The sequence below is a fragment of the Ranitomeya variabilis genome, chromosome 3 (assembly GCF_051348905.1).
Source record: "Ranitomeya variabilis isolate aRanVar5 chromosome 3, aRanVar5.hap1, whole genome shotgun sequence".
In the NCBI taxonomy this organism is placed as follows: domain Eukaryota; kingdom Metazoa; phylum Chordata; class Amphibia; order Anura; family Dendrobatidae; genus Ranitomeya; species Ranitomeya variabilis.
In genome coordinates this window covers 765,862,977-765,889,534 of record NC_135234.1, presented here as the reverse complement: position 1 = coordinate 765,889,534, position 26,558 = coordinate 765,862,977, and the positions used below count along the sequence as shown (strand labels likewise).

At 46.5% G+C, this 26,558-nt stretch overlaps 1 protein-coding gene across 3 annotated transcripts; it reads right to left on the bottom strand.

Moving 5' to 3' along the window:
* Positions 1-26,358, bottom strand: PPME1 (protein phosphatase methylesterase 1). 3 transcript variants are annotated; one of them, XM_077298790.1, is made up of 15 exons: positions 26,260-26,358; positions 19,948-20,045; positions 19,779-19,872; positions 18,895-18,987; positions 12,009-12,066; positions 11,876-11,927; positions 11,542-11,696; positions 11,335-11,425; positions 11,184-11,249; positions 10,728-10,857; positions 5,513-5,642; positions 4,709-4,753; positions 4,528-4,592; positions 1,037-1,104; positions 1-898 (listed from the first exon to the last, which is right to left on the bottom strand). In XM_077298790.1, exons 2-15 carry the CDS (start codon positions 20,040-20,042, stop codon positions 862-864), a joined length of 1,179 nt encoding a protein of 392 aa, XP_077154905.1. In that variant the 5' UTR covers positions 20,043-20,045; positions 26,260-26,358; the 3' UTR covers positions 1-861. The 3 variants fall into 3 exon arrangements, with proteins under 3 accessions (XP_077154905.1, XP_077154907.1, XP_077154906.1); XM_077298792.1 differs by having other exon boundaries at positions 1-880; XM_077298791.1 differs by lacking the exon at positions 26,260-26,358 and adding an exon at positions 26,213-26,237.
* Between the last annotated feature and the right edge of the window lie 200 nt (positions 26,359-26,558).

Genomic DNA, 26,558 nt, shown 5'->3' with positions numbered 1-26,558 from the left:
TAAAGTTTTTTTTTAGTTTTATTCTTCTCGCTCTTCTGTCCATAAATAAAAAGGTTTACATTCATTAACAGGAAGAAAAAAAATGAAAAAAAAACACGACTCCGGCCACAGATTGTGAACTTCTTGTCATCCATAGTCCAGGACATATGACAACCATGATGGTGGCGAGAGAACCAGGGCCGACCAACCATGAGCTCCGTCTGTCAATCTGACAAGGACAGCATCTTGCTTTATGGCAGAGGTGATACAGACACATGATGAAAGTTCTTGCTTCTGATTGGCTAAGAAAGTTCTTAGAGGGGATGTGGGCAGTACAGTCCAAAAAAAAGCAGGCGCCACGTATCTCCTGCAGGAACAAAAGATCAGGCATGCTGAAAGCCAACATGCCCGATCCTTCCCCACTATCTGACATCAGAGGACTCCAACCGTACACGTCAGATGGTCGGCCATGGTGAAATCATCAGGGACGGCCGAGGATTATCTGATGTGCATGGTCGCACTCGCCCTAATTTAATGGGGTCTCGTCAGACCGGAGAGAGATTTGTGCTGCTGATGGATTTACGTCTGAAAATGGCAATAAATGGAATTACAAATTATTTTGGGGACGATTGCACCATTCTCTCTCCAGTGGGGACCCTCCGCACTGTGACCATGAGGGTATCCGGGTCATCGGTCCTTCTTCGTGATGAGCGCGCCAACACAGCAACAGCGCCCCCCGACCAAGAAGAGGAGGAAAAAGACACCGCGGACAGTGGTATAGACTGGCGGTTAGTGACGGAGGGGCCGCTCTGCTGCACCAGGATCATCGCCGGAGCTCGGTATTTACAGGACGACGTCGTGCCCCCTCCAGACTGCAGGGCACTAACAGGCCGGGAACACGCTGCAAAACAGGAGACGGCTGCGATTACTCAGCTTGTACGGGATAGGGTGGAGGGATTGTATTATGGGGGTCCTGGGATGTCACATGGGTGGGGGAGCGCAGGAACAGTCTCAGGACCCCTCCGTCAGTCACTTATTGGGTATTATATGTTCTTACCACTGAAATCCACCAACTGGTTCTGCAAACCGATGGCGCACCAAGAAGGTGGCGACCGCCTCCGCGACCTGCGCCAAAGAGAAGTCGTTACAGCGCAGCCTGACGCCCACTGCCATCCCACCGCCACCCCAGCGCCCACTGCCATCCCAACGCCCACCGCCATCCCAACGCCCACCGCCATCCCAGCACCCACCGCCATCCCAGCGCCCACCACCATCCCAGCGCCCACCGCCATCCCAACGCCCACCGCCTTCCCAGCGCCCGCGACAGTCCCAACATCTGGGACCACGAGGAACCCCAAGAACCGAGGACCCCTCTCACTAGGCCGTCTTTATATTTGCCATGAAGTTTAACCCCATTCACTATGAAGCAAATTTTCTTTTTTTTTTTTGCTTTCAAGAGCCATAATGTCATTTTTTTGCCCCCCATGATTTGTGTGGGATGAGTTGTAGCATTGAAGGTCATCATTCAATCACCTGCACAACGTCCTTAAAAAAAAAAGTGTGTAAAGTTGTAAAAAAACAAAACGTAAAAACAACTAAAAATTCAATGGTGTCAATGTTTTTTTTTCAGGGTTCCTTTTCACAGGGTCCATTGTGTGTGGTAACAATGATCTGATTCCTACTGATTTGGAGTCGGGATGAATTTCAAACCTGTATTGTTTTTTATACTGGATATATACAGTCATTGGCACCCTTGAAATTGTTCAAGAAAATGCAGTATTTCTCCCCGAACATTATTGCAGTTACACACATTTTGCTATTACACATGATTATTTCCTTTGTGTGTATTGGAACAACACAAAAAAATGAGAAAAAAAATGGCAAATTGGACTTAATTTCATACAAAACCCCCCAAATGGTCTGGACAAAATTGTTGGCATCTTTACAAAATTGTAGATAAACAACTTTGTTTCAATCATGTGATGCTTGTTCACACTCACCTGTGGCAAGTAACAGGTGTGGACAATATGAAAATCACACCTGAAACCACACAAAAAGGGGAGAAGGTGACTCAATCTTTGCATTTTGTGTCTGTGTGCGCCGCACTAAGCATGGAGAACGGAAAGAGGAGAAGAGAACTGTCTGAGGACTTGAGAACCAACATTGCTGAAAGATATCCACAATCTCAAGGTTACAAGTCCATCTCCAGAGATCTTGATGTTCCTTTGTCCCTGGTGCACAACACAATCAAGACGTTTACAACCCATGGCACTGTAGCTCATCTCCCCGGATGTGGAAGGCAGAGAAAAATTGATGAAAGGTTATAATGCAGGAAAGTCCAAATGGTGGATAAGCAGCTCCAATCCAGGTCCAAAGAAGTTCAAGTTGTTCTGCAGCCTCAGGGAGCATCAGTGTCAGTGCAAACTATCCGACAACATGTGAAAGAAATGCTATGGCAGGAGACCCCGGAGGGCCCTACTGCTGACAGACATGCAGTTTGCCAAAATGTATGGTAGTGAGCCAAAATCCTTCTGGAAAAGCGCTTTGTGGATAGATTAGACCAAGATAGAGCTTTTTGGTAAAGCACATCATTCTGCTGTTTACTAAAAACAGAATGAGGCCTACAAATAAAATAATACAGTACCTACAGTCAAATATGGTGGAGGTTCAAAGATGTTTTGGAGCCGTTTTTCTGCCTCTGGCACTGGGTGCCTTGACTGTGTACAAGGCATCATGAAATCTGAAGATTACCAAAAGGATTTTGGATGGCAATGTAGTGCCCAGTGTCAAAAAGCTGGGTTTGTGTCCAAGTCATAGGTCTTCCAGCAGGACAATGACCTAAAGCATGCTTCAAGAAGCCCCAGAAATGGATGGAACCAAAGAGCTGGAGAGTTCTGAAGTGGCAGCAATGAGTCCGGATCTAAATCCCATTGAAAATTTCTGTACGAAGAAGGCAAAATATGAGAGACCTGGATGGGTTTGTCAGAAGAGTCGTCCAAAATTCCCGCTGGGAGGAGTAAGAATCTTGTGGATGGTTATAGGAAGCGATCGACTGCAGTTATTTATTCCAAAGGGCGAGCAGCTAAATTTTAAGTTGAGGGTGCCAACAATTTTGGAAAGGTTGTGACAATTTTGTCCGGCCCCATTTTGGGGGTTTTGTGCGAAATTCTGTTCAATTTGCTTTTTCTATTTTTTTTTTTTTGTGTTGTTCCAATACACCCAAAGGAAATAAACATTTATATAGCAAAACATGGGGAATTGTAATAATTTTCTAGGAGAAATACTTCATTTTCTGGAACAATTTCAAGGGTGAAAACACCTCCGGCCATAACTGTGTGTGTAATATATATTTTTTTTATAGTGGTTGAAAAAAAAAATTAGTTTGCGTAGTCGTATTCTGAGACCGGTAACTTTTTAATATTAAGCTGGAGGAGTTGTGTGACGGATAGTTTTTCGAGTGCACGGTTGTACATTTCATTGGTGACAGTGTGGCATCTATACAATGATTTGACCAATTAAAACATGAATTGCATTACTGCTCTAGAAAATAGAAAAAAACGAAGATACTTAGCGTATAAATTGCCCAATCCATGTGTACCCAGCAGCCACGACAAGGTGATCTTCTTTGCTGGGAACCTAACCTAACGTGAATCCTCTCCTGGGTTGATCGCCTCCATTCATGGGTAGGTAGGATCTTGCTGTGATTTTTGTATATTGGCTCTCTGACCGAGCACTCCACCCCTCATTCTCAGGTGTTCTTTCCAGCAGGATCCTACCTTCCCATATAAATGTAGCCTTTAGCCTAAGAAAAGATTCACATTAGATAGGTTCCCAGCATTGAGAATCGCCTTATCGCGGCGGCTGGGCACATGAATTGGCCAATTTACGCACCAAGTATTCTCAATTTTTCCAATCGTCTAGAACAGTAATGCAATTTCTGGTATTTCATGTTTGCATGCCATAGTGCTGCAGACTGCTGCTTTATTTGTTGGTTATATATGTAGATGCCTGCTCTTAGTAAGCACCTGTGGTGGTCAGCCTTTTGATATTTTTAAAAGACGATTTTATGTCTTTTTACTGCATTATTGGAGGGACTGTCACTAAAAAAGAAAAATTAGAAAAAAGTATTTCTGCAGGTGAAAACTTTGTTTTTCACAGCATTTACCATGCAGGTTATATAATTTTAGATTTTCATAGGAATCCATAGGAAAGGAAGCTCCTTGTATTTTATTGTAATATATCAGTATTACAGTATATATAGTAATCAGGGGCCTTCAATAGACGACCGGAAACCCATTTGGTATCCCGGGATAGAATTGCGAAAGGCCAATGGGTGCTATAATGGACGCCCACCTGCAGAGATTGGTTACACAGCAGCGATCGGAGCTAGCAGTCGCTGGCCGCTGTATACTCTGCACCCGACGTGTGACGTACAGGTGTGTCCTATGTCAGCAACGAGGTTAGTGTAGAGTAATTTGCAACCAAGTGCAGTCAGACCCCACTTATCAGCCATTTACTGTATATACGGTGGTCCGGCGAGCGTCTTACTTTATCTGGAGCGTCTTCGTGTACGGCATGGCCACACTGCGGGAGAACCTGCATCTGGAACTTTCCTGTAATGCAAAACATAAGACATCCATGAGAAGACGGACCTGGCAGGGGGCTGAATGTACAAGGTGGGAGTCAAATGGCACCTTGTGATCAAAATGCCCAAACGCGGTGGTCTTACCCTGCATCTGTCCTATCGTGAGGTCCTTGTCCAATCTGTCCACTCCTGAAAGAACAAGAGAAGCGTTAATGGCCTATGATCTGGCGAGATTTATAAATATAGATAGGAGGCAGCTCAGCGATCACTGGGGGTCCGACCTATCTGGATCCCCAATAACGGAGCAATTTTTTTTTTTTTTTTAATATACCTACATAGTTATTCTCTTCACATAGCATGTATTACTAAGTATTATAAGTAACACTCAATGATCGCCATCTTCTCCAGTGACTGGCAAAGTCACCGCTTCTCCTGAACCAGGTGCCCGCGGTTCTGACGTGCTGGATCACACTGCGTCTTCTGTACGAACCGGGTCCAATGTAATAAGCCAACATCGAGGCTCTCAGAGAAAAAGCAACTTCTGGTCCACACTGGAGACGCGATCAGAACCGAGGTCACCTGGTCCAGGAACGTCACTCCGAACCGAAGAGGATGGAGACAGGAAAGGATTTCAACACATGAACTGTGCGCAAAACAACCGGGGATGGATAAAACATTCAGACGGCCATTTTTCACTACGTGTCCTAGCCATGCTTCTGACAGACAGGACATAGACCCATTATAGTCTATGAGGCCATTCACATGTCCATGTTCCCTGACCGAGGCCTTACAGACCCCACGCACAATCACAGGTGGTCTTCCATGCAGATCTATGCTCGGGTCTGATGATTACATATTACAGTATATAAAGGCGCTGTGATAAAACAACATTAAACCCAGCACATGTAAAACCAGAAGAAAAGCCGCAGAGCAGCGGAGGACACTCACCCGCCAGGAGGAGCTGTTTAGGAATTGAACAGCTGAGGAAGAGGTTGGAGAGACCCCTGAACCAGCCCTCCCAGTATTTCTCAGTTTTTGACAGCTCGATCCTCCAGGTATAGGGGCGCTCCTTTTTGGTCTAAGACAGAACGATATTAGAAGTTCTGAATTTAGAAAATATGGAAACCTTTATTATTTCCTAGCCGTGAATAGAAGCCGCTCGTGGTCCTGTGATGGACGCCGCTACGATAAGGGTCACATAGCGTAATGGGGCACATCACAAATAATATCAGGTTTACTGGATGTACGCCAAAATGCACCAACCAAAAATCAATATTGTCACGATATGGTATGAAATATCATATTAGTTCTCTTGCTAGCATGCTGTTGGCTAAGCCCCCCTTCTTGGAGTGTCTCTGCAACAGCTTGTAGCTGCAAATTCCTGACTTTCAGCTAACAAGCTTTCATCCCCCTCACCAAGGTATTTACGACCGGCATTTCCTGTAGTGGAAAGTGACCAGCTTTAACTGGATGAGAAACTTCTAGAATCCATGAAAGTTCTTTGTTTGGTTTTTGTAAGATATTAAGCAAACCATTTAAGATAAGAACACGAAAATATATATTCTTATTCTCCCTCGATGGATCTACCCATCACTCTAAACACGGGCGTCTAACTCCATCTGGTAAAGAAGTAGGGATTTCTCGGTAAATATGTATCCCAGACAGGACATATTTGATCTCATTAGAATGCCCACGTTAATCCGAGATGAATGCTGGGTTTGTTACGACTATGACATGTTTTGTAGCGAAGTTATAGGAAGTAGATAAATTTAAGGTTGAAGTACTCAGAATGTAGAGAGAGGAGGGTCTGGATAAACCAGCCTTTCTGTGATGTCACTAGCTGCAGGTTTTAAGTTTGTGGCAGGCTCCCCAGCAGGTTTTCTTGTCTTTTTCCTGGAGAGCCCTGAGCACGTCCAATGAGCTGGGACGTATGGTTGCCTGCAATGCAATGAACTGAGAATATGTGAGTGTTATCTTTTCTCCTTTAATCCCCTTTATGTTATAACTAGCTGTACTACCCGGCTTCGCCCGGGTTAATGACTGCTGTTAGCAAAATAGAATGTGTTAACAAAAATTTATTCTGCACACAAAAACCACAAAACAAATAGATAGAAATGTAATTATTAAAAGGCAAAAACTAAGCAAATAGAAGCATTTCACAACATATATTAGCTTTGTTATACTGAGAATGTCTTTGTTGCGTATATTAACCAATCAGAGCTCAGGTTAATTAACTGTAGCAAAATAGAAGCTGAGCTGTGATTGGTTGCTATTGGCAGCCTGATAAATCCCCAGCCAACAGGAAGCCCTCCCCCCTGGCAGTATATATTAGCTCACACATACACATAATAGACAGGTCATGTGACTGACAGCTGCCGTATTTCCTATATGGTACATTTGTTGCTCTTGTAGTTTGCTTATTAATCAGATTTTTATTTTTGAAGGATAATACCAGACTTGTGTGTGTTTTAGGGCGAGTTTCATGTGTCAAGTTGTGTGTGTTGAGTTGCGTGTGGCGACATGCATGTAGCGACTTTTGTGAGATGAGTTTTGTGTGGCGACATGCGTGTAGCAACATTTTGTGTGTTGAGTTGCATGTGACAGGTTAGTGTAGCAAGTTGTGTGCAGCAAGATTTGTGCATGGCGAGTTTTGCGCATGGCGAGTTTTATGTGTGGTGCATTTTGAGTATGTGCAAGTTTTGTGTGAGGCAACTTTTGCATGTGGTGCAACTTTTGTACATGTGGCAATTTTTCTGTGTGTGCAAGTTTTGCATGAGGTGAGTTTTCCATGAGGTGAGTTTTGCACGTGTGGCGAGTTTTGCGTGAGCCTAGTTTTGCATATGGCGAGTTTTGCATGTAGCGAGTTTTGAATGTAGCGAGTTTTGAGTGGTGACTTTTGTGTTTCGACTTTTATGTGGCGAGGTTGGTGTGTGTGTGTGGTGAAATGTGTGCTGAGGGTGGTATATGTGTTCAAGCACGTGGTAGTGTGTGGCGCATTTTGTGTTTGTGTTCATATCCCCGTGTGTGGTGAGTATCCCATGTCGGGGCCCCACCTTAGCAACTGTACGGTATATACTCTTTGTCGCCATCGCTCTCATTCTTTAAGTCCTCATTGTTCACATCTGGCAGCTGTCAATTTTCCTCCAACACTTTTCCCTTCACTTTTTCCCCATTATGTAGATAGGAGCAAAATTGTTTGGTGAATTGGAACGCGCGGGGTTAAAATTTCACCTCACAACATAGCCTATGACGCTCTCGGGGTCCAGACGTGTGACTGTGCAAAATTTTGTGGCTGTAGCTGCGACGGTACAGATGCCAATCCCGGACATACACACATACATACATACACACATTCAGCTTTATATATTAGATATACCTGTATGTAATCTCCTGTATATAGTATATACCTGTGTGTCATCTCACCTATATATAGTATATATCTGTGTGTCATCTCCTGTATATAGTATATACCTGTATGTCATCTCCTCCTATACATAGCATATACCTGTGTCATCTCCTCCTGTATATACTATATACCTGTAGGTAATCTGCTCCTGTATATAGTATATACAGGAGGAGATGACACACAGGTATATACTATATACAGGAGGAGATGACACACAGGTATATAGTATATACCTGTATGTCATCTCCTCCTGTATGTAGTATGTACCTGTATGTCATCTCCTCCTCTATATAGTATATACCTGTGTGTCATCTCTCCTGTATATAGTATATACCTGTATGTAATCTCCTGTATATAGTATATACCTGTGTGTCATCTCCCCTGTAAATAGTATATACCTGTGTGTCATCTCCTGTATATAGTATATAGCTGTATGTCATCTCCTCCTGTATTAGCCCTCGTTCACACGTTATTTGGTCAGTATTTTTACCTCAGTATTTGTAAGCTAAAATGGCAGCCTGATAAATCCCCAGCCAACAGTAAGCCCACCCCCTGGCAGTATATATTAGCTCACACATACACATAATAGACTGGTCATGTGACTGACAGCTGCCGGATTCCTATATGGTACATTTGTTGCTCTTGTAGTTTGTCTGCTTATTAATCAGATTTTTATTTTTGAAGGATACCAGACTTGTGTGTGTTTTAGGGCGAGTTTCGTGTGTCAAGTTGTGTGTGTTGAGTTGCGTGTGGCGACATGCATGTAGGGACTTTTGTGAGATGAGTTTTGTGTGGCGACATGCGTGTAGCAACTTTTTGTGTGTCGAGTTGCATGTGACAGGTTAGTGTAGCAAGTTGTGTGCAGCAAGTTTTGCGCATGGCGAGTTTTGCGCGTGGCGAGTTTTATGTGTGGTGCCTTTTGAGTATGTGCAAGTTTTGTGTGAGGCAACTTTTGCATGTGTTGCAACTTTTGTGCATGTGGCAATTTTTCTGCGTGTGGCAATTTTTCTGCGTGTGCAAGTTTTGCGTGTGGCGAGTTTTGCACGTGTGGCGAGTTTTGCATGTGGAGAGTTTTGCGCGTGGCGAGTTTTGAGCGGCGACTTTTGTGTTTCTACTTTTATGTGGCGAGGTTGGTGTATGTGTGGTGAAATGTGCACTGAGGGTGGTATATGTGTTCGAGCACGTGGTAGTGTGTGGCGCATTTTGTGTGTGTGTTCATATCCCCGTGGTGGTGTGATTATCCCATGTTGGGGCCCCACCTTAGCAACTGTACAGTATATACTCTTTGGTGCCATCGCTGTCATTCTTTAAGTCCCCCTTGTTCACATCTGGCAGCTGTTAATTTGCCTCCAACACTTTTCCTTTCATTTTTTCCCCATTATGTAGATAGGGGCAAAATTGTTTGGTGAATTGGAAAGCGCGGGGTTAAAATTTCACCTCACAATATAGCTTTGACGCTCTCAGGGTCCAGACGTGTGACTGTGCAAAATTTTGTGCCTGTAGCTGCGACGCCTCCAACACTTTTCCTTTCACTTTTTCCCCATTATGTAGATAGGGGCAAAATTGTTTGGTGAATTGGAAAGCGCGGGGTTAAAATTTCACCTCACAACATAGCCTATGACGCTCTCGGGGTCCAGACGTGTGACTGTGCAAAATTTTGTGGCTGTAGCTGCTACGGTTCAGATGCCAATCCCGGACATACATACATACATACATACATACATACACACACACACACATTCAGCTTTATATATTAGATTACCTTGTACATATTTGCAATTGTCTCATTTGTAACATCTTTGTAAAATATTTTGATAAAGCACTGCCTACATTTTGTGAGGTATATTATTTCATGCCAGATCTTTCTCCATGCTCTAAGAACGTACCCTAAGTCTTCTGAAGGGAATTTACGCTACTGTTTTGGGTTAGCTTCGGACCCGTTTAATCGAAGCTGGTGGCAGCGATACCGTGCCGGCTTTTGGGTGATGTTGTAGCGACTGCGGCGTTAATATTGTTCCTGCCTGAGTGGGAGTAGTTATCGCGTCGCTGCAGCGTGCCCAATAGCCCGTACATAGCAGGCAGCCTTTCTGGCGACTAATTACCCTAGGTGCAGTACCTAATCTGACCTGCGGGTAAAGGGGGCGCCAGAGAGCTGCAAGTGTTAAGTGGAACTGTAAGCGGGATACATAAGTCCCTGCAGTTCGTGGTATATTGAAGAGCAGATACCTAGAATAAGCCCCTGCTGTAAACTAAGAGGTCAATAGCCTTGTGTGTCTTTTTATCACATTGTGGAGTGGAGGGATAGCTAAGATAAGCCCCCCCTGCACATGTGATAGCCGTCTGTTGGCCTAAAGTCACCCCGATCAGTGACGTAGGGGTGACGGTCACGGTGTGGATCCCTGACATATTGGTGTAAGCGGCTAAGGGATCGTGACAAATATATTTATATGTAGCAGCATGAGGACTGGCCGCCCGGCTGGGACCCCCGCAAATCATTATGGGCAGGGCCTGCTAGAATGACGCGTTGGTCGCGGCGATGGTCGCAGCTGTCTGCACACTATGGCTCCGTGCTTAGTTGGACTCCTGGAGAAAGCAGCGCTTGGCTATTTCTTGTATGGGACGGTCGTCACGTTCAGCCAGCACTTCGTTAAGATAGAGCATGGTGGACCCCCGATCTCTGAATTGTGAGGGTCCGAGTGATCGGGATAGCTTTGTGTGAGCGCATGGTGGGGGGGCACGTGTCCATTCTCCCCTTACCTCTGTATCATCCTCCTTCTTCCTTTTGTTGATGGACTGCCCCCCGTTCTCCTCTTCATCTTCCTCCTCTTCCTCGATGATTCCTTCTACTAAGCCTTTTGGTCCTTCGGGACTTGTGGCTTCTTCACATCTGTGGATAAACCACCGCACACGGTGTTACATCAGGTACATTTATGAAGCATTTTCTTACCTCTTTTCTAGGAGGAAGCTGGAAACTTGCCCTCAACCATTACCCTTCCACAAGTCTAATCTCCATCATATGTCGGGCTGAGTGTATGGGGCAGAGGATGATCCCGCCAGTGTTATACAGCAGTAACCGGAGCTGGGTCCCATCGCTGCCACTAATTGTCAATCCGCGGCACAGAAGTGGGGGCTAAATGGCTGCGGACCCCTTATGCCGACGTGTTAGATGAGCGACAGGGGGCCGGGGAATAATACCGCACACTGATTACTCACTGCTTCACCTGTCCCACCATAGAGACCCGAGCAGAGTCCAGATTCCTGATCTGACCACTCTTCACACTGAGGAAGAAAAAAATCGTAACAAAATTACACAAACTATTGTCCATTACACAGAATACAACGACAAAGAAGTAACACTACTGACCTCCATTCGATGGCGCCCTCCAGAGATTTAAAGGTTTTTGGGCGGCTGCGCAGGAAGTTCTGCATACTGTTTAAGGCGTCCATTGCAGTTCCTGAGAACGGGAAGGGGTGCAAGTATAATCGAGAATAAACTTACCGGATTAGGGGTCCTTATTCCTTGTACCCCCCCAGATGACCACTGCCGCACCGCGGACACATTGGCACTCACCTTCCACAACGTCGATCATGCAGAGGCCCAGCAAACTGGGGACGAGATTAGCGGCGGCCGTGTGGACGGCGATGGCTCCCCCCATACTGTGTCCGATCAGCATGATGGGAGGGGGAAGGTCTCCATACAACGCGTCCACCACATTCCCAATGTCCCTGGAAACACGTGAGAAGTCGTGTAAGATACTATACTGGACCAACGAGGCTCCACCAACCCCAACATACTGGGTCACCCACAGAGATACTGGCATGGCGGCCATACTGACAGGAGAGGACGCCGCTACCACTAAGGAAGCATTACTGGCATGGCGGCTATGAGCGCACCGCAGACTCACCGGGCCATGCTCTCCGCTGACAGGTCCTCGGGGCTCCTCACCTTCGTTTCTCCTGGAAGACAAATCAAATGTCTATAAAATAACAAATCAGAGAACAAAGACGTGGTGTCAGGATATCGGGGCTGGGACTCACCGTGACCTCGCTGGTCTAACGCAACAACTCGGCACTGAATCCGGCTGATGATGGCCGTCTGGGGACACGAAAAGGAGGAATCTTCTGTCATTATCGGACTCACCTCCATACTGATAGCTTCCTTCATCCAAGTGCCCCCAAATTACATGTTCTGCTGCCCCTACACTTCCATCAGGACTTCCTGCTCCCCTGTGCCTCCACCCACCGTGCTCCACTACACATCCGCCTCCATTATGGCATCCTGCTCCCCTGTGCCTCCATCCACCATGCTCCACTACACATCCGCCTCCATTATGGCATCCTGCTCCCCTGTGCCTCCATCCACCATGCTCCACTACACATCCGCCTCCATTATGGTATCCTGCTCCCCTGTGCCTCCATCCACCATGCTCCACTACACATCCGCCTCCATTATGGCATCCTGCTCCCCTGTGCCTCCATCCACCATGCTCCACTACACATCCGCCTCCATTAAGGCATCCTGCTCCCCTGTGCCTCCATCCACCATGCTCCACTACACATCCGCCTCCATTATGGTATCCTGCTCCCCTGTGCCTCCATCCACCATGCTCCACTACACATCCGCCTCCATTATGGTATCCTGCTCCCCTGTGCCTCCATCCACCATGCTCCACTACACATCCGCCTCCATTATGGTATCCTGCTCCACTGTGCCTCCATCCACCATGCTCCACTACACATCCGCCTCCATTATGGTATCCTGCTCCCCTGTGCCTCCATCCACCATGCTCCACTACACATCCGCCTCCATTATGGTATCCTGCTCCCCTGTGCCTCCATCCACCATGCTCCACTGCACATCTGCCCCCATTATGGCATCCTGCACCCCTGTGCCTCCATCCACCATGCTCCACTACACATCTGCCTCCATTATGGTATCCTGCTCCACTGTGCCTCCATCCACCATGCTCCACTACACATCCGCCTCCATTATGGTATCCTGCTCCCCTGTGCCTCCATCCACCATGCTCCACTACACATCCGCCTCCATTATGGTATCCTGCTCCCCTGTGCCTCCATCCACCATGCTCCACTGCACATCTGCCCCCATTATGGCATCCTGCACCCCTGTGCCTCCATCCACCATGCTCCACTACACATCCGCCTCCATCCACCATGCTCAACAACACATCCGCCTCCATTATGGTATCCTGCACCCCTGTGCCTCCATCCACCATTCTCCACTACACATCCGCCTCCATTATGGCATCCTGCTCCCCTGTGCCTCCATCCACCATGCTCCACTACACATCCGCCTCCATTATGGCATCCTGCACCCCTGTGCCTCCATCCACCATGCTCCACTACACATCTGCCTCCATTATGGCATCCTGCTCCCCTGTGCCTCCATCCACCATGCTCCACTACACATACGCATCCATTATGGTATCCTGTGCCTCCATCCACCATGCTCCACTACACATCTGCCTCCATTATGGTATCCTGCTCCCCTGTGCCTCCATCCACCATGCTCCACTACACATCCGCCCCCATTATTGCATCCTGCACCCCTGTGCCTCCATCCACCATGCTCCACTACACATCCGCCTCCATTATGGCATCCTGCACCTCCATCCACCATGCTCCACTACACATCCGCCTCCATTATGGTATCCTGCTCCCCTGTGCCTCCATCCACCATGCTCCACTACACATCCGCCTCCATTATGGCATCCTGCTCCCCTGTGCCTCCATCCACCATGCTCCATTACACATCCGCCTCCATCCACCATGCTCCACTACACATCTGCCTCCATTATGGTATCCTGCACCCCTGTGCCTCCATCCACCATGCTCCACTACACATCCGCCTCCATTATGGCATCCTGCTCCCCTGTGCCTCCATCCACCATGCTCCACTACACATCCGCCTCCATTATGGCATCCTGCTCCCCTGTGCCTCCATCCACCATGCTCCATTACACATCCGCCTCCATCCACCATGCTCCACTACACATCTGCCTCCATTATGGTATCCTGCACCCCTGTGCCTCCATCCACCATGCTCCACTACACATCCGCCTCCATTATGGCATCCTGCTCCCCTGTGCCTCCATCCACCATGCTCCACTACACATCCGCCTCCATTATGGCATCCTGCTCCCCTGTGCCTCCATCCACCATGCTCCATTACACATCCGCCTCCATTATGGCATCCTGCTCCCCTGTGCCTCCATCCACCATGCTCCACTACACATCCGCCCCCATTATGGTATCCTGCTCCCCTGTGCCTCCATCCACCATGCTCCACTACACATCCGCCTCCATTATGGCATCCTGCTCCCCTGTGCCTCCATCCACCATGCTCCACTACACATCCGCCTCCATTATGGCATCCTGCACCCCTGTGCCTCCATCCACCATGCTCCACTACACATCCGCCTCCATTATGGCATCCTGCTCCCCTGTGCCTCCATCCACCATGCTCCACTACACATCTGCCTCCATTATGGCATCCTGCTCCCCTGTGCCTCCATCCACCATGCTCCACTACACATCCGCCTCCATTATGGCATCCTGCTCCCCTGTGCCTCCATCCACCATGCTCCACTACACATCCGCCTCCATTATGGCATCCTGCTCCCCTGTGCCTCCATCCACCATGCTCCACTACACATCCGCCTCCATTATGGCATCCTGCTCCCCTGTGCCTCCATCCACCATGCTCCACTACACATCCGCCTCCGGGTCATTCCATATCAAGTGATCCAAATATGAATATTTTTTTTACCTTACGTCTTTAGATTTTTTTTATTTTTTGTTTTTATGAAGTACAACTTTAGTTAATTACAAATTAAAAGTTTAGAATTTTTTTCTTCATCAGTTAATTTTTTACAGATTTTTAAAGTTTTGAAAAAGCATGGATTTTGGCCTGGTATGGCTTTACATTTTGTATCATATCTCGGGCTAGAATTAAGATATAGAGGTGGGAGAGGCATCATTTTTCTCAGAACGGTACCGGCATTTGATATGTCACAAGACTATGTTTCTTTATATTTTGTTTTGGAGAAATCAAATTAAAAATTTTGATGCGCAATTCTGAAAAAAATGTATGTTTTAAAATTGTGAAAACATGCATGTGTGTCACTTGTGTCCTTGTTTACATTTGTACAGGGATTCAACTTGGGATCTATCACATTTGTATTTTTTTTTTTAAGCCTTGAATCATCTGATTTTATGTTTGTGTGAGTTTCTTCCTTTTTTCTTTTCAAATTACAGCTTATTGCATTCAACATTTATAGGTAACAATAAAGAAACACAAAAAACAAAGTGCCAGAATAAATGCATCTTAGGCTACTTTAACACTAGCATCGTACTCGGCCCGTCGCAGTGCGTCGCGCAGATGCTAGCGTTGTTTGCGCTGCACAACGGGTGCAGCGGATGCAGATTTTCAGCGCATCCGCTGCCCCATTGTGAGGTGCGGGGAGGAGGGGGCGGAGTTCCGGCCGCGCATGCGTGGTCGGAAAAGACGTTCCCGACGTACCAAAAAACGTTGCAAGCAACGTTTTTTGCTGCCGACGGTCCGCCACAACACGACGCAACCGTCGCACGACGGTTGCGACGTGTGTCAATGCGTCGCCAATGTTAGTCTATGGAGAAAAAACGCATCCTGCAAGCACTTTTGCAGGATGCGTTTTTTGACCAAAACGACGCATTGCAACGGAGGACAAAAAACGCCAGTGTGAAAGTACCCTTAATCATCATAACTACTTGCTCAGCATTTTCAACCTGAATTCATTGAACAAGCCAAAAGATAAAAGGTGATCACATCCTCAAGTGTGGTTTTCTAAATACAGTCTGATCCTAATTATATGTTAAAAACAAGATTAAAAGAGCCGATATTTCTACCACCTATTTATACATGGAACAATTTTTTTTCTACTATATCACTAAACGTGTCATTTCTGAAGTGTTTAAGAATAGTACAGTAGTTAAATCCTCGTTCTATAAAATATGAACTAATCAAACAATTAATAGTAGGTTTTTACACTGGCCTGTTATCATCAATGTGTCCCTTCTAGAGGATGAAATGTCATCTTGCCCATAAGCGCTAACTAGCAATGGCCGTTTCCTTCTGTGTCAGAGTATGTGCGGCTGTCATGGTGCTCGGCTCCACCTGAGTTATATCTGTTTTTTGTTCACTTTTACAATGTCTGATTTTCTTGGATACACAAAGGACGGCGCTGGACCAGACGGTGCAGAAAAGTCACTTCTACGTCTTCATTTTCACAATCTTTGGAGAGTCCAGTAGCCGTCAGCGCCGATCATATTCACAGGTCACATAGCCAGTTGTGTCATCCATTGCCGATCTTGTGCCGCCTTCTACCACGTCATGGACGTCACTGTCTTTATTTCCACTACATGGGATGACAGTCCGGTATTGCTGAGTCCCTGTGATGGGTTCTGCTTCCTGTAACCGATATAACAAACTCTCCTCCTCCTCCCCGTAGTCCTGGTTTGTACAATACATGAACTGGATGTTAAGAATATTTTTCTCCCTCCATTTGAGGAGTCGCCTGGGTGATAAGATTTGGTGTGAATACGGTCTGTGGAGCTGCCGGCCGGTCATCTGCTCTGCATTCACCGTCTACCCCTGGTCATTCTCAGCCCTAACAAAGCTTCTCCTCTGTCCTCTCCTGCTTCTAATACTCTGTAACATAATAAATAATACCGTAATATCTAGCAATCATGGATTATTTGGTAAATACGGACCTCACACTGTTAGACCACAAGCTGAGCAGATCTGAAATCAAGATTTTTGAACTGACACTGTAATAGTTTTATTTTTTAAAATATGATCCCATCACAATCCCAGCTTGTATTTTGGTACAGATGTGAATAGGAGCATAGCAGGCACATGTGCAGTTTTTGAAATTTTTAAATTAAACGTTTTTTTCGGAAATGCGTTTTCAAGTTTTGCGCTTGCGTTCACATAGGTAAAATATTATCAAAGATACTCTTGTGACATATCTGGTGAAAGCCTGTACAGTTCTGAGTAGAATGGTGTTTATTTTGTTTCTCTATCTCTTTTCTAGCCTGAGTTATGGGGAGAAATGTAAAGGCAGGCAACACCGAAATTCGCACTTTTTCCGAACTTTGAAAATCAATAAAAAATAAAAAAAAAATCTATAATTTTTTTCTTCTTCACATTTTGCATTCTCTGACACACTATTACCAAATAACAAAATCTCAAAAGAATTAAAAATATAGTGGTAAAAATCATTGGTTCACTTGACATGGAATGACCCCTCCATTATGGCATCCTGCTCCCCTGTGCCTCCATCCACCATGCTCCATTACACATCCGCCTCCATCCACCATGCTCCACTACACATCCGCCCCCATTATGGCATCCTGCTCCCCTGTGCCTCCATCCACCATGCTCCACTACACATCCGCCTCCATTATGGCATCCTGCTCCCCTGTGCCTCCATCCACCATGCTCCACTACACATCCGCCTCCATTATGGCATCCTGCTCCCCTGTGCCTCCATCCACCATGCTCCACTACACATCCGCCCCCATTATGGCATCCTGCTCCCCTGTGCCTCCATCCACCATGCTCCACTACCCATCCGCCCCCATTATGGTATCCTGCTCCCCTGTGCCTCCATCCACCATGCTCCACTACACATCCGCCTCCATTATGGCATCCTGCTCCCCTGTGCCTCCATCCACCATGCTCCACTACACATCCGCCTCCATTATGGCATCCTGCTCCCCTGTGCCTCCATCCACCATGCTCCATTACACATCCGCCTCCATTATGGCATCCTGCTCCCCTGTGCCTCCATCCACCATGCTCCATTACACATCCGCCTCCATCCACCATGCTCCACTACACATCCGCCCCCATTATGGCATCCTGCTCCCCTGTGCCTCCATCCACCATGCTCCACTACACATCCGCCTCCATTATGGCATCCTGCTCCCCTGTGCCTCCATCCACCATGCTCCACTACACATCCGCCCCCATTATGGCATCCTGTGCCTCCATCCACCATGCTCCACTACACATCTGCCTCCATTATGGCATCCTGCTCCCCTGTGCCTCCATCCACCATGCTCCACTATACATCTGCCTCCATTATGGCATCCTGCTCCCCTGTGCCTCCATCCACCATGCTCCACTACACATCCGCCCCCATTATGGTATCCTGCTCCCCTGTGCCTCCATCCACCATGCTCCACTACACATCCGCCCCCATTATGGTATCCTGCTCCCCTGTGCCTCCATCCACCATGCTCCACTACACATCCGCCTCCATTATGGCATCCTGCTCCCCTGTGCCTCCATCCACCATGCTCCATTACACATCCGCCTCCATCCACCATGCTCCACTACACATCTGCCTCCATTATGGCATCCTGCTCCCCTGTGCCTCCATCCACCATGCTCCACTACACATCCGCCTCCATTATGGCATCCTGCTCCCCTGTGCCTCCATCCACCACTACACATCCGCCCCCATTATGGCATCCTGTGCCTCCATCCACCATGCTCCACTGCACATCTGCCTCCATTATGGTATCCTGCTCCCCTGTGCCTCCATCCACCATGCTCCACTACACATCCGCCCCCATTATGGCATCCTGCTCCCCTGTGCCTCCATCCACCATGCTCCACTACACATCCGCCCCCATTATGGCATCCTGCTCCCCTGTGCCTCCATCCACCATGCTCCACCACACATCTGCCTCCATTATGGTATCCTGCTCCCCTGTGCCTCCATCCACCATGCTCCACCACCACACATCCGCCTCCATTATGGTATCCTGCACCCTTACGGTCCTGGCTCCTCATTCTTCATGAATGGCTTACTGTGCCACTTCTTGCACCATTAGTCTCCTCGTCAGTACTCACAGTGAACACGGCCCAGGACAGGGCAGAATGTCCTCCTCCATGAAGGAGCAGCAGGATGGGCCCCTCTGAACCGCTCCTGTAAACACGAAAGCTGTGCTGCACATTAAGGAAGAGACGGAGCCGATGGGTTACCAGCATACAGGACTCAGGTAGAGAGGAAGGAGGACGACCGCTCCCCAAACTCCTCATATAGGACGGTGGGGGTTATCCTGTGGCCTCAGATGAAGTAAGAGGATCAGACATGTACAAAATCAACATGCCCAATCAAAAAGCAAACCGACCACCTTGGGGAGGAAACCAGCCAGATTCTAGTTTACCTCTAGATAATCCTTAAAGGGGTGGTGCCGGATCAGCCATTCATTGCGAGATAAGAAAAAAACAAAAATATATAAAATCTGATACACTGTATCAAATAAAGACATTTTAAAATAAAAAAATACCGTAAGTGCTGACACATAAAAGCCCGATCTGTGAAAATATAACATTATTTAACCCATACGGTGGAAGTCGTAACAAAATAAAAAAAAAAAAAAAAAAGTACTAAAATTGCTGATTTTTTTTCCAAATTATTATTATTGGCGCACTTTCCAAAAACAAAAAAACAAAAATCATAAAATCGTATACACACCCATATGGTATCAATAAAATATATACTTTTTTTTGTTTGTTTACAAAGTTCAGAATTATTTTAGGCTACTAAAATAGGAAAAAAAGAACAATACAAAAACCTTATGGCTCATAAAAGAACATAAGGAAAACACAAAATTGGCCTCGGCGACAAGGTGTTAAAGGGGCTTTTCCATAAGGTGGACCCCGCTTTAGAATCTATTTGGCATTGTGCCCCCATTACACCCGGACGTCTCTGGTCCTCGGGGAAAGGATATATCTTTGCCGGTTTCACTTTCTACGATCACGTCTTCCATGGACTCGAAATACTGACTCCAGGGGACGGGGGAGAAGTCTCGCTTCCTTCCGGGCCTGGAAACGTAAATGTCAGATTATCCCCCCACACACAGAGCTATAACATAGGTAAGGCCTCCGCTCAGCGCTCACCCCATCCTCATCTTGGATCCGGACTGCAGACCCCCGGGCATCGGTGGTCGGGGGGGTAACCGGCCCAGGTGCAGCTGCTTCTCAAAGGTCGACATGTTCTGCAAGACAGGAAATGTATGAGACTGAGCATACGAACATAAATATAGGGGGCACATGGGGGGCTGCGCCAAAGTGACCCAACAGGAGTGCCAGGAAGTCTTGCACTTTACAACAGGTAACGTGTCTCCTTTAAAAGAGTGACATACCGGCTCTGGCACGCCAAGGTGAGGAGGCTCATTCGCCATGCAATGTATAGCGCCACCTGCTGGAAGCAAACCAGAGCCGTAATGTCACTATCCGCAAGGAGAAACGTTACCCCGTACAGCTCAGTCCAAAGCCTCATCACATCTCATACTCTGCACTGACGAGGGGCAATAAACTGAAAACTGAGATTCTGATGGGACTTTTATACTAAGTCATATTAAGAAATAACATTTCCCACATGTCTACTTGACATCAGCACAATTTTGGAACCAACATTTTTTTGTTAGGATGTTATAAGGGTTAAAAGTTGACCAGCAATTTCTCATTTCTACAACAAAATTTACAAAACCATTTTTTTTGTAGGGACCACCTCACATTTGAAGTCAGTTTGAGGGGTGTACATGATAGAAAATACCCAAAAGTGACACCATTCTAAAAACTGCACCCCTCAAGGTGCTCAAAACCACATTCAAGAAGTTTATTAACCCTTTACGTGCTTCACAGGAACTGAAGCAACATGGAAGGAAAAAATTAGCATTTAACTTTTTTTTTTTTAACAAACATTTTACTTCAGAACCAATTTTTTTTTATTTTTACAAGTGTAAAAAGAGAAAATGAACCACAAAAGTTGTTGTACAATTTGTCCTGAGTACGCTGATACCCCATATGTGGGGGTAAACCACTGTTTGGGCGCATGTTGGGGCTTGGAAGGGAAGGAGCGCCGTTTGGAATGCAGACTTTGATGGGATGGTCTGCGGGCATCATGTTGCGCTTGCAGAGCCCCTGATGTACCTAAACAGTAGAAACCCCCCACAAATGACCCCATACTGGAAACTAGACCCCCCAAGGAACTTATCTAGATGTGTTGTGTGAACTTTAAACCCCCAAGTGTTTCACTTGGGTGCTATACACTTTTTCCACAGCACCGTTAATTAACGGCGCTGTGGTTTAAGTACCCTTAACTACTGCCATTAAAAGGCGTATCGCTGGTCATTAAGAGGTTAAAGGGTCGTCAGTGACTTGTAGGATCAGTGCTTCCAACAGGTGGCGCCATAGAGTTCTAGTCCTCTTCCTCTTTGAAGATGCAATTGGCACTATACAACGGCATGCACAGTGCTCCCCCTACAGGTCTCAAGCAGAACTGCAGAGTGTTCACCTTCATTGCTCTGGTGTCACCTGCAATGGAGACTACACGTCAGCTGCTGCAGAACCTCACACTACACACGTCAGCTGCTGCAGAACCTCACACTACACACGTCAGCTGCTGCAGAACCTCACACTACACACCTCAGCTGCTGCAGAACCTCACACTACACACCTCAGCTGCTGCAGAACCTCACACTACACACCTCAGCTGCTGCAGAACCTCACACTACACACCTCAGCTGCTGCAGAACCTCACACTACACACCTCAGCTGCTGCAGAACCTCACACTACACACCTCAGCTGCTGCAGAACCTCACACTACACACCTCAGCTGCTGCAGAACCTCACACTACACACCTCAGCTGCTGCAGAACCTCACTCTACACACCTCAGCTGCTGCAGAACCTCACACTACACACCTCAGCTGCTGCGGAACCTCACACTACACACCTCAGCTGCTGCGGAACCTCACACTACACACCTCAGCTGCTGCAGAACCTCACACTACACACCTCAGCTGCTGCAGAACCTCACACTACACACCTCAGCTGCTGCAGAACCTCACACTACACACCTCAGCTGCTGCAGAACCTCACTCTACACACCTCAGCTGCTGCAGAACCTCACACTACACACCTCAGCTGCTGCGGAACCTCACACTACACACCTCAGCTGCTGCGGAACCTCACACTACACACCTCAGCTGCTGCGGAACCTCACACTACACACCTCAGCTGCTGCAGAACCTCACACTACACACCTCAGCTGCTGCAGAACCTCACACTACACACCTCAGCTGCTGCAGAACCTCACACTACACACCTCAGCTGCTGCAGAACCTCACACTACACACCTCAGCTGCTGCAGAACCTCACACTACACACCTCAGCTGCTGCAGAACCTCACTACACACCTCAGCTGCTGCAGAACCTCACACTACACACCTCAGCTGCTGCAGAACCTCACACTACACACCTCAGCTGCTGCAGAACCTCACACTACACACCTCAGCTGCTGCAGAACCTCACACTACACACCTCAGCTGCTGCAGAACCTCATACTACACACCTCAGCTGCTGCAGAACCTCATACTACAAACCTCAGCTGCTGCAGAATCTCATACTACAAACCTCAGCTGCTGCAGAACCTCATACTACACACCACAGCTGCTGCAGAACCTCATACTACACACCACAGCTGCTGCAGAACCTCATACTGCACATCTCAGAGGGTGATTAAATAATCTAATACTTACAATGGGGATTACAATGCAATGTAAAAGTTAGTGAACCCCTGGTCAAAATTACTGTGATTGGGCACCCTGCATGGTTAGTACCTGGTAGCGCCCCCTTTTATTAGTATCACAGCCTGTAAACACTTTTTGTAGCCAGACAAGAGTCTTTAATTTCTTGTTTGATGTATTCTCCTTCATTCTTCCTTGGAGAATTCTTCCGGTTCTGTGAGATTCCTGGGGCGTTTTGCTTTCTCTTCTATTTTGAGGTCCAGACACAGATTTTCAATGATGTTCAGATCAGCGGACTGTGAGGGCCATTGTAAAACCTTCAGCTTGCGCCTTTTCAGGTCTATTGTGGATTGTGACGTGTGTTTAGGATAATTCTCCTTTTGTAGCAGCCATCCTCTTCAGCTTTTTACAGAAAGTGTTATCTTTCCATCAAGAATTTGTTGAAATTTCATTGAATCCATTCTTTCCTCTACCCGTGAAATGTTCCTCATGTCATTGGCTGCAACACAACCCCAAAGTATGATTGATCCTCCCCCATGCTTAGTGGTTGGCGTGATGTCTTTTCCTGACATTCTGTACCCTTTCTTCTCCACACTTGCCTTTTATCATTGTGGCCACATAGTTCTATTTTATCCTCATCGGTCCACAGGTCTTGTTTCCAAAGTGCATCAGGTTTGGTTATATGTTCTTTTGCAGACTTCTGACTCTGAATTTTATGGTGAGGACGCAGGAGAGGTTTTTTTCTGGTGACTCTTCCATGAAGGCCGTATTTGTGCAGGTGTCTGAACAGTAGAATAATGTACCACAACTCCAGCCTGCTCAGTCTTTCAGAAGGTCTTTTTTTGCAGTGTAGTGGGGGTTCTGATTTGCTTCACTAGCAATCCTACAAGCAGCTCTCACTGACATTGTGCTCGGTCTTCTGGACCAAGCCCATAATCCTAACAGGCTCATGTAGGTCTGAAACCTCGGTCAAAGTTATCTGAGCACAAGTCCTCAAGGGGGCCCAAAGTTTTGCATTGACCCATATTCCTTTTTAGAATTTTTAAAAAATGTAAGAGATGAAAATAAATATTTTTTTTGTCTAAAATACAAATGAAATGTGACACCTTTATTTTTAGGCCTTTTAGGATCATTTCATCTTCATCTTACTTAAGGCTACGTTCACACGGGGCGGTTTTTTTTACTGCAGCAAAATCTGAGTTCCTTTTCCTTGGCAGGAAATCAAATGGGTGAAAAACGTAGAAAGAAGTGACGTGTTCTCTGTCCGAAAAACAAGCAAAGCACAAACCCATCTGTGAGCAGGAGATTTGTCTCAGCCATGGCCGCTGCGGTATAATGTACAGTGGGGGTTATATAATCTAATCCCGGTATAATGTACAGTGGGGGGTTATATCATCTAATCCCGGTATAATGTACAGTGGGGGATTATTGTTGTGAATTCTGCTCTTGGGCTCCCTCCGGTGGTTGTAAGTGGTAGCGCTGCTGTCTCTGAATCGCAGCATTTATCAGGTGTGTCCACTTTTTGCAATTTTGACTGGGCTATTTAGTCTTGCTCTACCCTTTAGTCAGTGCCAGTTGTCCATTGTTCCTGGAGGATTCTCATCCCTGCCTGGTCTCTTCTGCTTTGCAGTTCATTTCAACAAAGCTAAGTTCTGGCCTTGATTTTTGCTGTCCACACGCTGTGGCCTTATTGTTCAGTTATTTTCCATGTTTTGTCTTGTCCAGCTTGGTCTGTATAAGGATTTGTTTAGCCAAGCTGGTATCTCTGGAGATGCAGATATACCCTCCATATCTTTAGTTAGCTGTGGAGATTTTGTATTTTCTGTGGTGGATATTTTCTAGTGTTTTAATACTGACCGCATAGTACTCTGTCCTATCCTATCTATTTAGCTAGAAGTGGCCTCCTTTGCTAAATTCTGATTTCAGTCTGTGTATGTTTTTTCCCTCTCCTCTCACAGTCAATATTTGTGGGGGGCTGCCTGTTCTTTGGGGATTTTCTCTGAGGCAAGATAGTTTTCCCTTTTCTATCTCTAGGGGTAATTAGTCCTCCGGCTGTGTCGAGATGTCTAGGGAGTGATAGGTACATTCCACGGCTACTTCTAGTTGCGGGGTTAAGTTCAGGGTCTGCGGTCAGTACAGGTACCACCTTCTCCAGAGTACGTCTCATCCTGCTCTTAGGCCACCAGATCATAACAGATTATATAATCTAATCCCGGTATAATGTACAGTGGGGGGTTATATCATCTAATCCCGGTATAATGTACAGTGGGGGATTATATAATCTAATCCCGGTATAATGTACAGTGGGGGGTTATATCATCTAATCCCGGTATAATGTACAGTGGGGGTTATATCATCTAATCCCGGTATAATGTACAGTGGGGGTTATATAATCTAATCCCGGTATAATGTACAGTGGAGATTATATAATCTAATCCCGGTATAATGTACAGTGGAGATTATATAATCTAATCCCGGTATAATGTACAGTGGGGGATTATATAATCTAATCCCGGTATAATGTACAGTGGGGATTATATAATCTAATCCCGGTATAATGTACAGTGGGGGTTATATAATCTAATCCCGGTATAATGTACAGTGGGGATTATATAATCTAATCCCGGTATAATGTACAGTGGGGGGGGGGGGGGGGTATATAATCTAATCCCGGTGTAATGTACAGTGGGGGTTATATAATCTAATCCCGGTATAATGTACAGTGGGGGTTATATAATCTAATCCCGGTATAATGTACAGTGGGGATTATATAATCTAATCCCGGTATAATGTACAGTGGGGGGGGGGGGGGGTATATAATCTAATCCCGGTGTAATGTACAGTGGGGGTTATATAATCTAATCCCGGTATAATGTACAGTGGGGGTTATATAATCTAATCCCGGTATAATGTACAGTGGGGATTATATAATCTAATCCCGGTATAATGTACAGTGGGGGTTATGTAATCTAATCCCGGTATAATGTACAGTGGGGATTATATAATCTAATCCCGGTATAATGTACAGTGGGGGGGGGGGGGTATATAATCTAATCCCGGTGTAATGTACAGTGGGGGTTATATAATCTAATCCCGGTATAATGTACAGTGGGGGTTATATAATCTAATCCCGGTATAATGTACAGTGGGGGTTATATAATCTAATCCCGGTATAATGTACAGTGGGGGTTATATAATCTAATCCCGGTATAATGTACAGTGGGGATTATATAATCTAATCCCGGTATAATGTACAGTGGGGGGGGGGGGGTATATAATCTAATCCCGGTGTAATGTACAGTGGGGGTTATATAATCTAATCCCGGTATAATGTACAGTGGGGGTTATAGAATCTAATCCCGGTATAATGTACAGTGGGGGATTATATAATCTAATCCCGGTATAATGTACAGCGGGGGTTATATAATCTGATAGACCCCCCCGGTGATCTTCCTACGTTACACTGCACAGTGACCGCTCGGTGATCAGTTATAATGCCCCCATGTAAGCGCCAGTGACAGGAATCATACACATCACCCTGTTATTACAGAGCAGGGACCGGTAACAGCCGCCCGGCAGTGATATCACTGGATTATGGTTACACCCGCCGCCCTCCTCCTCCCCCCGCACACCGGCCGCTCCGCTCCTCCCGGGTCTCCGCTCTCCCTCCGTCACGTACCGTCACCGTCCCCTCCAGGCCTCAGCCCACCAGCCACTGGGGTTTCCGTGGAGACAGCTGGCCCCTCCCACTTCTTGCTACTCCCGGAGTGACGTCATGGCGCACAGGACGCTGGGAGACGCCTCCAGTCGTTTTTGAAATGTACCTTTTTTTTTCAAATAACTTTATTTCTATTAACAAAAGTGAACATTAATTCAAATTTTGAAAAAACTTTATTAATATGTAGAACTGTAAACAACTGCAGAAAAAAGTGTAAATGACAACTTTACTGAAAAAAACTACTAGACCCGGCACGTCCT